A 14,752-nucleotide genomic window follows, 5' to 3' on the forward strand; every position below is an offset into this window, starting at 1 on the left:
GTAACATACAAAACAAACTTACACTGTTTTCAATCCATTGTTATTTTCTAACAGTAACTTTTCTTCCAATTTCTGCATAGGGCAAGCCTTGAAAGTCACTTAAGAGCTTTGAAACTGCACATTATTAACTACTGGTACATTCAGAAACTCAAATGCTTAACTGATAAGTCTCACTCAGTAAATGACACACATAGTATTTCTGTGAAAGCTACAGTCTCACACGAGCCATTGAAGACTCTGGCTAGCAGTTCTTTTGCCAGTGGCTGTGATGGAATTTCACTCACAAGTTTTGCAGAGATTTATAGAGTGTACTTCCACAGTGGGTCGTAATTCTTAAATTGACTCAACAAAAAATGAGAAACAATTGAGTACAAAAACAAAAATTTATTTAGGCATAAACTACATAAATATTGTCAGATACAATACTGCAGAGTATGAACAATGTATCAATGATTATACAACACAAGAAATTTTGTTAAAAGAGAATGATTCCAAACTGAGTGATAACAATGAAATATCACCAAGTTCCCTGAGAAATGATGGTACTATATTGCCTGATTATAGTGTTGAGACTCACAAATTTTGCTGTAAAGTAAAGGTTCTTTCATAATATTTTCCATTTTTAACATAAAATACTGAACTGAAGTGAGATTTACCACCTCATTCAGAGTAGCCACGTTACATGATTCTACATTTATGTCTTTGATGCTTCATTCTTAAAAATAATTCAGTATAGGCATTAACAACAAATATTCATTAGCTTACCTGTAAGAGCACAGCTGTGCGCTAATTTTTTATTTATGAATGCCATGGATATAGGTACAGCTTCTGCACAAGAGCTTGTGTCGTCAAAAAATTTAAGATATACTGATAACAGAAAGTAAAAAATACTTGGGAAGGGCAGATTATTTCCTTGATGAATAGTGCGACCACAAATTTCAGTATGCCACATCAACTTTGTCATCAAATGTAATAGGAAGATACTCTTTTCTTAACAGCACTTTTACCACTCTAAGGACTTTTTTTAATCTAATAATATGTATAACATCAACTGGTGACAGTGGAGATAAAATATAATTGGCATAGAAAATAAAGCATAAAAATTAGTGGTTTTGTAGTGATAAACCACAGAGAGGTACATATGCATTTATGATTTTTTGTTTTGTTTTACTGTAACCTAACACCCTTGTAGTAACTGTTGGATAACTTAAATTTGATATATTTTTTTTGTAACAATAAAACATGAGTTTAATATTACTTTACCTTACTTCTCTTTTAGTGCACTGAATTAAATATTTATATACTCTAAACAATGTCAGGAGAACATGACACCTAAAAATGAATGTATCTGATTAACAGGCATAATTCCTCATTTGTCTGGATGCTGTTATGAGAGTATTTCTGACAGAAAAGAACAAGCTACTCATATTGTTAAAAAAACTGGAGATCTAAATGAAAACAGGATTCCATTTCCTATAAATTATGAGACACTGAATGAGAAGATATTCAAATAAGAATACATGTTATGGAATGAACTCTGGAACTAAATGTCTGGTAATATGGTAAACTTGACTTGAAAATGAACACCTATATTTTCAAGAATATTATGGTAATAAGAACCTGAGCTATTCTTGTCTTCATGAGATAATACCAAAGTGGAGAAATGAGTAACTTCAGGCTGTGTCCATTTGTGATGGGTAAATAATGATGAGCTCATCTGCAAAGTTCAAAGAGAGAAATGTAGGAGCAAAAGGTAAGGATAATAGAAATTTTGTAGCATTGCTATTTTGCATATTAGGAGGAAACAGCAGTCCTGAAAGAAACCGGAGGTATAATTTCAGATACAGTACACAAAATTACTAGTGGACAGTGCTAACAATAATGAAAACAGGGTGATGTCATCTCAGAGCCAAATTAATTAGTGTAGCTTTTGGATATATAACATCGGTTGCTACAGAGAACCATTTAATCCTTTCAGGACACATGAGTTCATCACTGTGTATCAAATACACTAACATCGGAATAGGCATGTGTAAGTATTAAACCCAGAGATTTTTTTATCATCTCATCATTGGATTTTGAATCTCATTATTTATTGTCACTGTTGCATAATTATCAATGCAGGAATGTGTACGATCACAGATTACATTAATGGAGAAAAAAGTCATTTATGAAATAATTAATGAGACCTAACATCAGAATGTGGAATTGCCTTCCTTTCTGCCCTTCCTGTGTTGTGTAAACTCCATGAACAGGTCTGAGTAAAGATAAGTACACCACAGTATTATGCTTTAGAGGCAGGTATTAAATCTATATGGAGACATTATAACAAAATAAATAACATATTTTAATTGTGAAAAATGTAATTAGAAGAGAAGTAACATTATCCCCTCCAATATAAGTACCTTTTCCTAATTTTTTTTACCAGAGTCTCAAAGACTGCTATGTTTCAGTCTTCTACACAGAACACATCAACCATTTATTTATCATTGGTACAAATATATGAAATTACACTTTTCATTTGGATGAAGTGTGTTGTTAACAATACCAGAAAAGAGTCAGAATTTAACAATTGGAGTAATGAGATTTAAGACACAGTTTAGTCCTTTCTCCTATTCTCACATGTAACATGACACAAAATGGAAAGAAGCAAAGAAAGGGGGGCAGGGGTAGAGAGAGGGAATACATAGAAAGATAATGGTACACCTTCTTTACTTTTTCATTTTTTTGGAAATTTTTTATTTAATTATTGGAAATTTTTATTTAAATTTAAAAGTCAAGTAATCTAAATTACTCTGTTAAATTAAAAATGCCCTATATGTCTGACATCTGCTTTCACAACCAGTATTTCAGAGAAAATTTTATTGGGAATTATAACAAGTACAGAAAACTGTTAATGCTCAAACTTTACTGATCTCTTTTTCACTGCTGATCATTCTGCTGTCAGGTGTGTAAGCAAATTGTAGATACATTGTTACATAAGACTTGGTTGTATGATCATTTTGGTTGGGTCACACCAGTGTAAAATGCACCAGTGAGTGAACACAGACTTATTCCTCTAACAATGCAGTAATGAGGTATAGTAGCAAGAAATATTGATTATTATAATTACAATACTAAAAACAGAGAGAGAATGCCATGGTCTCAGAAACAGTTATCTCCAGTAAAAATATTTAATCTTAAAAAAATTTCATTGTGTTGCTGTCAGTTTAGGCATGCTGTTTATTTTCTTATGTGACCCATCTAATGAAAATGACAGTAAAATTCAGAAAACTTTTTACTTTTTATTTTGCTATATAATAAGTACATTTTACTGCTAAATGGTAATGTTTAACAGTTCAGTAATAGTTACACTGCTTATTATGTTAGGGGTATCTGTATATTTTTCTAAGAAACTATTTATAAACTCAGTTTAGGAGGGCTTAGAACACATGCTGAGAAAACATGTCTCTGTTGGAGATAAGAGAAGCATCCACTTACCAGATGCTGAAGCAGGCAACTTACAAAAGTGAAACAAGATTTCAAATTCTGAACTTTGAAAATATTTAAAATGCAAAAAAGGAGCAAACAGGAAATAAACCAATAAAAAAGCTAACCTAAGATGGAAAATCATCTCTGGAAAGGGAAGCTGCTCCAAACATGGGATGAGTAATCTCCCACAGAAAGGAGTAATTTTGAAAGAAATGTTGACAACAGAGTAGCCTTAAATCCAGCCTCCCAAAGTCTAAATACTATGTGCAAAAGTTGGGATTCTTCCAAAGCTAGGCAATGAAACAAAATGTTCATTATTAAAGGTGAGGTTTGAGATCACCCACAAAATGTAAGGAAACAGAAAGAAGGTAACAGAAAACTCATCTGCAGCTTTTGTCACTTCTGGTCCAGTGACTCTTGTCTCTCCACTTCTGTTTATTTCCTCTACCTATTTCTCTTTCCTGACCTACATTTTTTTCTCAATAACAGAAACAGTGTTCTTAAAGTCCTATGTTTGATGTTTAGTTTTTTCTTTCCATGTGTGTGTCACTCAGTTCTACTTTAACTAAGTCTTTTACAAATATCAAAAGATAATGCTGCTCCTTAAATCTCATACATTTTTATGCAATTACGATACAGTGTTTCCATTATACAAATTTTTTCTACGTACTCTAAAAAGAGCTCTTATAGTTAGTGCCAAAATGGTGTCACTGTTTAGTTTTTTGGTTTGAGAGTGAGGATTATTGACGAGTATTAACAGCTCAGTGTACTAGTCCTAATTTCTTTAATGTACAACAGGGCATTATCAAACTTGCACTGAATACAGTCTTCCTAATGTTTTCATTTCACTGCTCCATTCAACATATGTTTATCTCCATTCAACATATGTTTATGAATTATGTGGGAGAAAACAGTCTTCAAAAATGGCAGCTCTGGAAACTGAAATCACATTCCACTGTGATCATGTCAGTTTATATTTATTGGTATTCACTATTGTAGATCAGAAGCAAAAGTTGAAGAATTTTACTTCTTCTAGAATAAAATAATTTCAAAAGACACAAAAGACTTAAATAAATACACACAATATTTTTTATCTTTACATATACATATATATATATATATAAAAAATCCCTCACAGACTGAGAAATATTCGAAAAAGAACATTAAACTGAATACAAAAGGCAATTCTTAAGCATTACAATAATTTACTGTGAACCACTAAGTCCTCGTTTATGGTATTTTACAATCAACAACAATTTCATGGTAATATAGGCAACCATGAATAAATGTACAGTCACTTTTCCAGGCAACTATAACATTAAAGTTTTTATAAGTGATTGAATATGCTCAAAACAACATGAACTTTGGTCTCAATAACTACAACACTGGTTTAAAAATGTTCTTGGACGCGAGATTCTTTCCACTTCTTCTACAATGTACCTTCACAAATTTCCAATCGCTAATGAGGATGGTCTCACGATGTGCGTGGAGTCCGAATAGCAAATAAGATGCCTTGGTATTTCATTCCATTGAGATCCATGCTTACAATAAGAGAATTGTCGTTTCCAAGAGGACCTTCTCCTGTAAAATAAAAGCTTTTTATTAAATTTTTAGAATAATATAAAAACACAATATGTCACAAGTGTAGTTAAAACAGATAATATTATGTAATAGATTACAGGAAAATGGAAACAATAAAATTCTGATATCAATAAAATTACCACAACCCTGATATTAAAGTGACACAACAGCTTTAAAATATGCAGAAAATTATTTACTGGTCAGTTTGTTTGACTTTATAGTTGCAAGACCAGTCAGTCAGCACTTTTAAATGCACTGAGCTCTCACAATGAATTGTAATAATGGTATTTTGCCCACAATCAACAGCAGTTACTGAATGGGTGGTTAGGTAAATTCTTAAAATGTTGCAGACTGGTGGAAATACTGAGCAAGTCAGGAATATGAGAAAATTACATAAAAATATTTTATACCAAAAGCCTTAGCAGAGAGCCCCATTGTCCCTGAACATTTTTAAGAGATACATGTCATCTGCCTTCAACAGCTTTTAGCCAAGCAATGAAAGAGGGTAACCCATGCCAACACTGTCAATCTGTTCAAAATATTCACTACAGAATGGGAAAAGGGGGGGGGGGGGGTCAATCTATGCTGCTGGATATTACAATACCTGTCAGCAGTTGTAGTGATCATCTACCAAATTCACATAATTGTGAACTTCATTATCCACTGAGACCATAATTGTTTGTAAAAACTTTTTTTTTATCTTTGATGTGTTCCTACAGAGGAGATGAAAAAGGCTACAAGAGCTCTAGCTTTGTTTTTAACAGCAATGAATGTGGCATATATAAGTGTTCATTCATGAAAGTGTTTCTCACTTTTTCAATGGAGAGGGATGGAAACTGGTCTCAATTGGCAGGATTAATGGTTCAGTTTGCCACATAGCTCTCAAATGCCTTTGGACTATACAGTTTGTGCATGAAGTGAAAATGTGCTCAGTGGTTGCTTTAAGAATTAAGATGCAGTGAACCACTGAGCTGCATTTTGCTATCAAATGTTGCTCTAGTGTCAACAAATATGCTACGAAGGCTTTCCATTTGGTCCATGAGGTTTAGTACAAATGAAGTGGTCCATACATCTTAAGCGGGTTGTCTGATCAGTTTATCAGTTAATGAATTCCTAGGGTTGTAGCCCACAGTCTGTTAGTAAACTCAGAAGGGTGCAGCATTCTTGATGGGAAAGTGTCCTTTCCTGGAAGAACCCTACAACTGCCCTACAGGGGCGCTAAAATCAGTTGCCCGTTACCTGTCTAGTGGTGAAGCACAGCATGTGGTGATTTACAATGATCCTGTTCATGTGATTTTAGTTACAAGTGTTATTCACTTTACTCTGTATATTTAGTAATATAATTATATGAATATAATAGGGAAACATTCCACGCGGGAAAAATATATTTAAAAACAAAGACAATGTGACTTACCATACGAAAGCGCTGGCAGGTCGATAGAAACACAAACAGACACATACATACACATAAAATTCTAGCTTTTGCAACCAATGGTTGCTTCGTCACGAAAGACGGAAGGAGAGGGAAAGACGAAAGGATGTGGGTTTTAAGGGAGAGGGTAAGGAGTCATTCCAATCCCGCGAGTGGAAAGACTTACCTTAGGGGGAAAAAAGGACAGGTATACACTCGCGCACACACACACATATCCATTGGTGTCTGTGTATGTGCGGATGGATATGTGTGTGTGTGCGCGAGTGTATACCTGTCCTTTTTTCCCCCTAAGGTAAGTCTTTCCGCTGTCTGCTTGTGCCTGTATATGTGAGGATGGATATGTGTGTGTGTGCGCGCGCGAGTGTATACCCGTCCTTTTTTCCCCCTAAGGTAAGTCTTTCCGCTCCCAGGATTGGAATGACTCCTTACCCTCTCCCTTAAAACCCACATCCTTTCGTCTTTCCCTCTCCTTCCCTCTTTCCTGACGAAGCAACCATTGGTTGCGAAAGCTATAATTTTGTGTGTATGTATGTGTCTGTGTTTCTATCGACCTGCCAGCACTTTCGTATGAAGTCATCCTTTATGAACTTCCAGAATGCTGGAGTAGCTGTGGGTTGGCAACTTCTGTTAATCAGTACAATGAAAAACCAGTCCAAAGCTGCAAGTTTTACTCTGTTTATTCACTTGGTGACTAGTTTTGAACAAGACCCATTTTCAAATCATTGTAACATTGTCAAAAATAGTATTTCCAAAGATGTGAAAACCATGTCCAAAATGTGCAATGAACAGTTACAGTGCATACAGATAACTTATCTTGTTTTACTCATAGCAGACTTACCTAAACCAATATTTAAAATATCTAAAACTTTGATGCATTTTATACTGCTCTGATTAATTTTTTACACAAAATAAATAATTGACAATACTACATTTCTAACAGCTAACACTAAACTAAATATACAATTTGGGTAACACTGTACAGATACTTTTGAGATATATTTAGCGTGCCACTACAAATTCCCTGTTACTTTTTGAACACTCCTCATATAGTAAGAATTGTTGTGTTTCAATGCAGTCCATCAAAGAAACCTCCGCCTCTTATCAGAAACACAATGTAAGAATAATTCTACAGAAGTATTGCACTATCTGAAGATATGCATCAGTTTAGGAGAACATAGAAGATGTACACACATTTACATAAACACTCATTCTGTTCTATGTTTGAACTAGATATGTGAGTCATGACTTATGACTTCAGTTCCTACATTAATGTAATTAACATTATGATGCTGTGTTTTGGAATCAGGCACTTGTCTTCTGTGTTTCATAGTGTGTTAACCAATTTATCAAAAAATAAACACTACCCAGACTGAGTGTGTGCCACTGATTTAAGGTGTGCACCACAGAGGGACCAGTACAGTATTGTGAAACACTCTGCTGAACCACCTTTTGATGTAGTTGGATATGCAAAGAGGGGACCCGGCTGCTAGTCTTCGATATACTGACAGACTATATACAGACTGGTAAAAGGTCATATGCATAATATTTTGGAGAATGTAAACTCACTGTGCATACATCTTTAATAGATTTCTTTTTATGACTTACGAGCTTATGATTATCTGACAGACCTTGTATTTCTTGGTAATCAAGGTACTTTATATTGAAACAGAACATAAAAATCTGTACACAAACAGCCAATGAAGGAAGTTACAGAACAAAATTACTACTGAGAAGATCACTTCTCGTCTGCCTGTGGATAAGTATATGTTTGAAGGTGAGACACTCTTTGAAACTTGAAGAAGAATGGATTCAGTAGTGACAAGTATGTCACGAATTCCAAAAATATGCAGATGCTGGCTAAAATTCACGATAAAATTGTTTATTCATCCTTTAGAAAAATTCGTTTATATATCTATAGCTTTAACAGGAAAGTTTTAAATATGTATGATATTTGTGTGGTATTATTATTACACTGACTGAAAATCTGAACAACCCAGAAGTCATCTTCAGATGTCAATGTAAATGCTGAAACTTGCACTGCATCAGCAGGTATTTAAATGACTGGAACTGCAATTTTCTCTGACAGGTTCACCAAAGTGCATTAGTGTTTTTTGTGTTTGTATAGTTACCAGGCCTAGTAGGATACAAAGTAGTGTAAACAGTATCAGATGTTGAATCATCATTGTGAAGGACACAAAGATGCCATGAATCATTTTCAGCCTCCATTTGTACAGCTGGTTGAATCATGCAGTATCCAGACTTGTGGGGCATTTGGATATTACAGCAGCCTGATGTTAGACTGCATGTGAATGTGAGGGTGGGCAGGCACTCTTGCCATCAAGATTCTGGTTGACGATGTCTAGCCATTGCAAAGTAGGATCTTCATATTGTGCATCAAGCACATTAATTCCCTTCACATCTGTGCCTGCCATCTGAGAACAAGTAATGGATGCTCTGGAACATTCTGTAACATTGGGTAGCACTGGTAATGAACTAGTAGCAGCGTGACTATGGAATTACTGTCCCTTCTGTGTGATGTCATTAACTGCACAACATAAGGTACTACCTCAAATGACCATCATCGACGAGCATGTTGGCAATCTGGGGAGAGGTCCCATTCTCCAATGTTTTGTAGAGGCGCAGCAGTGTTACTCCTGGTGTCACTGTGTGGGGAGCAATTGTGGGAAGTCAGACAGAACAATGATACATCAGACATCCTGCATCCTCAACTGTTGCCTCTCAGGCAGCAGTATCATGATGCCATTTTTCAACAGGAAAATGCTTGTGCGCATAAGCATCAGTGTCTATTAACTGCCTGTATGATAGTGTGGTACTCCTGTGGCCAGCAAGATCCATAGATCTATTCCCGATAAAATGTGTGGAACCAGCTCGGATATCAACTCCGTCCTGGTGTCAGTATCCAGGATATCAAGGACTAGTTAGCACAGTTCTAGGCCTGCTTGCCTCCGGAGAGAATACAACAGTTTTATGACATACTTCTGTACTGAACCAGGCCAGAGGAGGTCAAATGCCATACTGGTAAGTATGCTCATACCACTAACTCTTTCATAAATCTGATTCAATTTTGTAATCACTGAAATAACATCCCACAACCTCTCAACCTATGAAGTTTCATTTTATTTCCTCCTATACTTCTGGGTGGTCTTCTTTTTTTGTCTGGCAGTGTATTTTAAACTGATGTTCAACTGCATAAACCAGATTTCTAAGGGGCAGGCAAAAGAAAACAAGACAGATAGAAAGAAGTAAGTAAACTTTCTTTTATTTCAAAAGTTACAGTTAATACATTTATCCTACTGTGAGACAAGACAATCAATGCCTTCACTGAAAAATGTTTGCAGTTGCATTGGGGACCATGATTTTATCCAGGTGAGCATCTCTTCATCCCAAGCAAATTGAAGGCCATGAATGTCTGACTTCAGGGCTCCAGAAATATGGACATCGCATGGAGGGAGATCAGGACTGTATGGATGACTTTCCAGAATGTAATTAATGCATAGTGGTACATGGACACTTTTCAAATATTGAAGCGTGCCATCAAGTCCAAACATCCAGGAACGTTGCAAGATAGTGCCAACGTACATGTTGTCAAAGTTGTTTTGACTAAGCTGCAGAAGTTCTGCAGGGCAGCTCTTACACGTCCTCCCTGCAATCCCAATCTCTCCCATGCTTTTTCCACATTTTTGTAGCCCTGAGAAAGATATTCACTGCCATCAATTTGCTTCAGACAAAAACGTGCTGGCCTGGGTACAATTGTGATTTCATAGACAGTCGCCAGCTATTTTCCGTGAGGGCATTGACCATCTTGTCCCACAGAGGGATAAACATATTAATAGGTATGTTGATTTCTTTTTAAATAATAAACGGTTTACTTACCTTTTCCCATCTGCCTTGTTTTAATTTGACTGCCCCTTATAAATGCAATGTAGCTAATAACCTACCTAAGTACCAGTACAACCACCTGATACATAAAAAACAATTTGGATAATGGTAGATACCTAGCCTCTGACAAGGCATGCCTTTGGCATCAGTGAAATTTTGTCTCTTCTACTAATGAGCACATATTGGTTTAAAAGACCAAAAAATTCTCTGAGGATACCATTTCATTTGACAATTGCAAGGGCCTGAATAATTTTTATGAATTATCTCTGGAAACTTGAAGAGCATCAAGAGATTGTGTTTCACATCAAGATGTGTGTTCAGATATATAAGTGTTATAACTAATTTTAATTTCTCGTGGTCGGAGTTCAGAGTCATGTAGAATTACTTGCCATTGACTGTAGAAATGATTTATTTCAGTATTGCAGTTTTGGCCTTTGTGGCATTTTCAAGTGGTACTGCAAAATATTAAGCTTCAGCTTGTGTCAAGACATTAAAATGCTCCAACATTTTTAATGATGACATGTGTACATGTTGGAGGATTTTGATGTCTGACGTATGCTGAAGCAAAATCTTTTGCAGTACCACTGGGAAATGGCCCAAAGGGAAAAATTGCAATAGCAAAATAAGTAATTTCTACAGTCAATGCTGAATATGAGGTCCTGAAAAAAAAAGTGTACTTTGACATATTGGTTTATGATGAAACAGTATATACAACAGTGCACAAATGTTTTTGTTTGACCAGAGGTCTACCACTTGACTGCTCCAGAAATTGTAGCATTTGACACTAGACCTGACAAAAGGGAGGGGGGGGGGGGGGGGGGGGGAGAGGAGGGAAGGAAAAGGGCTGGAGAGGTTTAGCTAAAGGTTAGAGTTCAGAAAAGCCACCCAGAACCTTGGGTCAGGGGAGACTTACCAGATGGGACTGCACCAGATGAGATTCGAAAACCTGAGTACTTAAAGGCGGAAGACAGGGTAATATGAAAGACAGGAAGTACTGCTAAAAGATCATGCATGAGTTAATAAGAGTGAACAGCTAAGTGCACTGTATGTAACAGAGGTGGGAGGGGGATGTAGAAAAATGCACAGGTTAGAAAATGAAAGATGTAGAAGACTAAAATGGAGTGAAGAAAGGAGTAGTTACTGTGAAGAAATGCTGGGACAGAAGAAATTAATGTAAATGAAGGACAGGTGGGTGGTAAGAATGAAAGACATGTTGTAGCACTAGTTCCCACCTGAGAAGTTCTGAGAAACTGGCATCTGGGGGATTGTTAGTACGATGATATGTTAATATGGTGTTACAATTAATTATGATATGTTAATTGTAGGTGAAATAAAATTGAGAGAAGTAATAGTGACTGGACCATTCAACACGAATATACTTTATTTTGTGAAACTACTACTTCCCAAATTTTAACATTTAATTATTTAGCAATTTTGTATTATGCACATTTTAACATGAACCATTGCTTATAAGTATAGTTTCCTCTTGTGATGAGATGTATGGGATGCAAACATTTTACTTAAAAATTTTTTTAATACTGAATACTCTATATGTTGGCCCAGTATATGAAGCTGAAGGAGTAACAGCATATACATAATATGTCAACATTTGAGAAGTAGTCCCAATTAGGGTGGGTGAAAAAGGGAAATTATGTGAATTTCAATAGGGCAATGTTGTATTAGCTCAGTTATTTTGTCAGATAAATTTTATAGATTTTAATATGGCCAAGTCACTATTAACAATATTACTGTGACGTCAAAACATATGGGAAGCACTGGTTCCAGTCACTGCTCTGGGAGACCTTAGAAATTAACTGACATTCTTAAATACTGAGAGGACTTCTGTTGCAACTGTAATAGAAGATTTGGTTACAGTATTTGTCACGAGTATAATAAATTTCTATGACTGGGCTGCTGCTCTGAAGTCACTGATCAGAAGAACAGAAAATACTGTCATTAGTCACTGGAGTAGTGGAAGGAGATTTTATGGATTAGAAGCATATCACTTTTATAGAATGGTTAAAGTTGGCAGATGCCTGGTGAACAGTATTTAATAGATTGTATGGTAGCATTGCTAAAAATGGTATTGGTCTGGGATTGTTTTTCCTGGTTTGAGCTTGGACTATTAGTTACAGTCATTGCCAAAATTGCAGGTGTCTATGAAAACATTTCAAGGATTATTATGTTTCATAAACTGTGGCAAAAGTTTGGAATTACAGCTTTTTGGTGTCCACATGACAACTTGCATGTCCACAGGACAATAATATTACAGCATGATTACACATATATCAATATTACAGCATGATTACACATATATCAGGTGTGTTTCTAGATTCATCTTCTGAAAGTATTAGCCTGAATCCCATAACATATCTTTTGGGATGAACTACAGTACAGATTGCAAGCCACATGGCTGTCATAATTGGAATGGGCACCAAAGAATGACTCTAGACTTTTGAGCATGTAGTGAGATTACCAGTTTTGTTATTGCTATTTTGAATCAACCTAAAGTGTACCACTGACACGAAGATAAAATATCATTTATACAAAAACTAAAGCTGCATCTTTGCAGCTGCAGACAGAAATTGTGACATATGCTTGCCTTACCTCTACTTGTTATAGAGATGTGAGTACATGCAGATTGGTGTAGTGTTCTCGTTGGTCCCTCTTCATCAGACACAGCATTCCCCAGGCCAGGTGCTGATGCACCTGTCGTTGTGGGATTAGAAACAGCAGTAGAAGTGGAAGGAACAGCACTGGCAGCTTCAGTAGTGGACACGGGGTTTCCAGATGTGGATGCTGCAGGTGGAGTGGTGCTGGCTGTGACCTGCCGCTTGGCTGGTGGTGGCGACATGTGGTCCTCAGACTCCCGCTTGACTATTAACTCCCGCTTGACTACTACCTGCTGCAGGGCAGGCTGCTGATGCGGTGTCAGCTCACGCTCTCTTTCTCGTTGCCGCGCCTGGTCACGTACTTCCAGATTGAGTGCCTCCTGTTGAGGTTCGGGAGCAGAACCAGCAGCTGCTGCGACGACAGCTGCCGCTGCTGCTGCCGCTGCCAGTGGTGTTGTAGGAGGGTACAGTGCTGGCCAGAGGGGCAATCGCGGAAGTTCCTCTGGAGTATGCTGCCGTGGGGGAGATCCGGAGAGTGGGGAGCCTGTCTGCTGTTGTGTCTGTGGCTGTGGTGGTGGTGCAAGCTGTTGGTGTTGCAGTATATGTTGCTGCTGCTGTTGTTGCTGTGGATGTTGTCGTGGGGATGAGTGGTGGTGATGGTGGTGGTGCGGTGCAGCACCTGGTACTGTCCCTGGTGCTCGTCCTACAGCAACACCCAGTGGAACAGCAAGGCTTCCAGGCAGAGTGGGAGGTGTGCCAGAGGTTGTGCGGAGCTCCCTGTTCAGCATCCGCAAATACTCTGCAAGGCGTGCTTCGTATTCGGGTCCTAGATGCGATAGAGACCCTGCAATGTCAGAATTAAATAATTAACTATAAGGTACTGCTGAAGAATACTATTACTTACTTGATATAACCCAATGGAGACTTCAAGTACCTCCTTAGCAGGCATCAATTCAATTAATCTACATGCATATAAAAGGCAATTTCCTGATGTGACTTACTCATCACTGCCCAGCCCAAATTGCTGAAGATAGAAATTGGAGATGGTGCTGATCTTTTACTGTAGACATCATTTAAGAAGGGATTTCTCAAAATTCCACCCCTAAGGGAAGTGAAATAAGTGATGAAAGGTTTTTTGAAAATATGTCACTATTAAGGCAGTTTTGAAGCTGGAATTACGAAAATTGGTATTTGGTTTCTCAGTCAGAAGTAAAGAAATACATGCTTTAGCATTTTTGGAAATATAAGCCCTGAGGGGATGAAATAGTGGGTGAAAGTTTTTTTAAGTAAATCATGAGTAAAGAACCACTAAATTATTTTTAAAACTACATCTACGAAAACTGATATTTGTCTTCTCGGTTGGACATAAAAAAGTATATGTTTCAGTGTTTTTGGAAATTCAAACCCGTAGAGCATTAAATGTTCATTCTTATCAGCTTTGCGGTTGGAAATAAAAAGTTCTACTCGATTTTTTTTTTTATTCAATCTCTATGGATGTGAAATACAAGGGTGAATGTTTCTGTGGAAGTATTTCATTATGAAACCTTTTTGAAACTAAATTTATAAAAATTTATGTTTGGCTTCTCTGTTACAAATAAAAAAATGCATTTCACTGTTTTTGGAAATTCAGTTCCTAACGAGGTGAAATTTTTTATAAATATTTCATTGTCAAGGTATTTTTAAACCTAAATCTTTGAAAATTGGTGTTTGGCTTCACAGTCAGAATTGAAAAAATTCGTTTCACTGTTTTTGGAAA

General features: G+C 36.7%; 1 protein-coding gene across 1 annotated transcript in view; it reads right to left on the bottom strand.

Moving 5' to 3' along the window:
* Positions 1-411: 411 nt before the first annotated feature.
* Positions 412-14,752, bottom strand: part of LOC126484822 (protein dead ringer-like) — a 473,583-nt gene continuing 459,242 nt past the window's right edge. Inside the window, exons 8-9 of the mRNA XM_050108418.1 lie at positions 12,992-13,840; positions 412-5,052 (exon numbers count right to left, since the gene is read on the bottom strand). Coding sequence (XP_049964375.1) covers positions 4,946-5,052; positions 12,992-13,840 — 956 coding nt within the window. The 3' untranslated portion in view covers positions 412-4,945. The remainder of the gene's footprint in view (positions 5,053-12,991; positions 13,841-14,752) is intronic.

This window comes from Schistocerca serialis, chromosome 6 (genome assembly GCF_023864345.2).
Source record: "Schistocerca serialis cubense isolate TAMUIC-IGC-003099 chromosome 6, iqSchSeri2.2, whole genome shotgun sequence".
NCBI lineage: Eukaryota > Metazoa > Arthropoda > Insecta > Orthoptera > Acrididae > Schistocerca > Schistocerca serialis.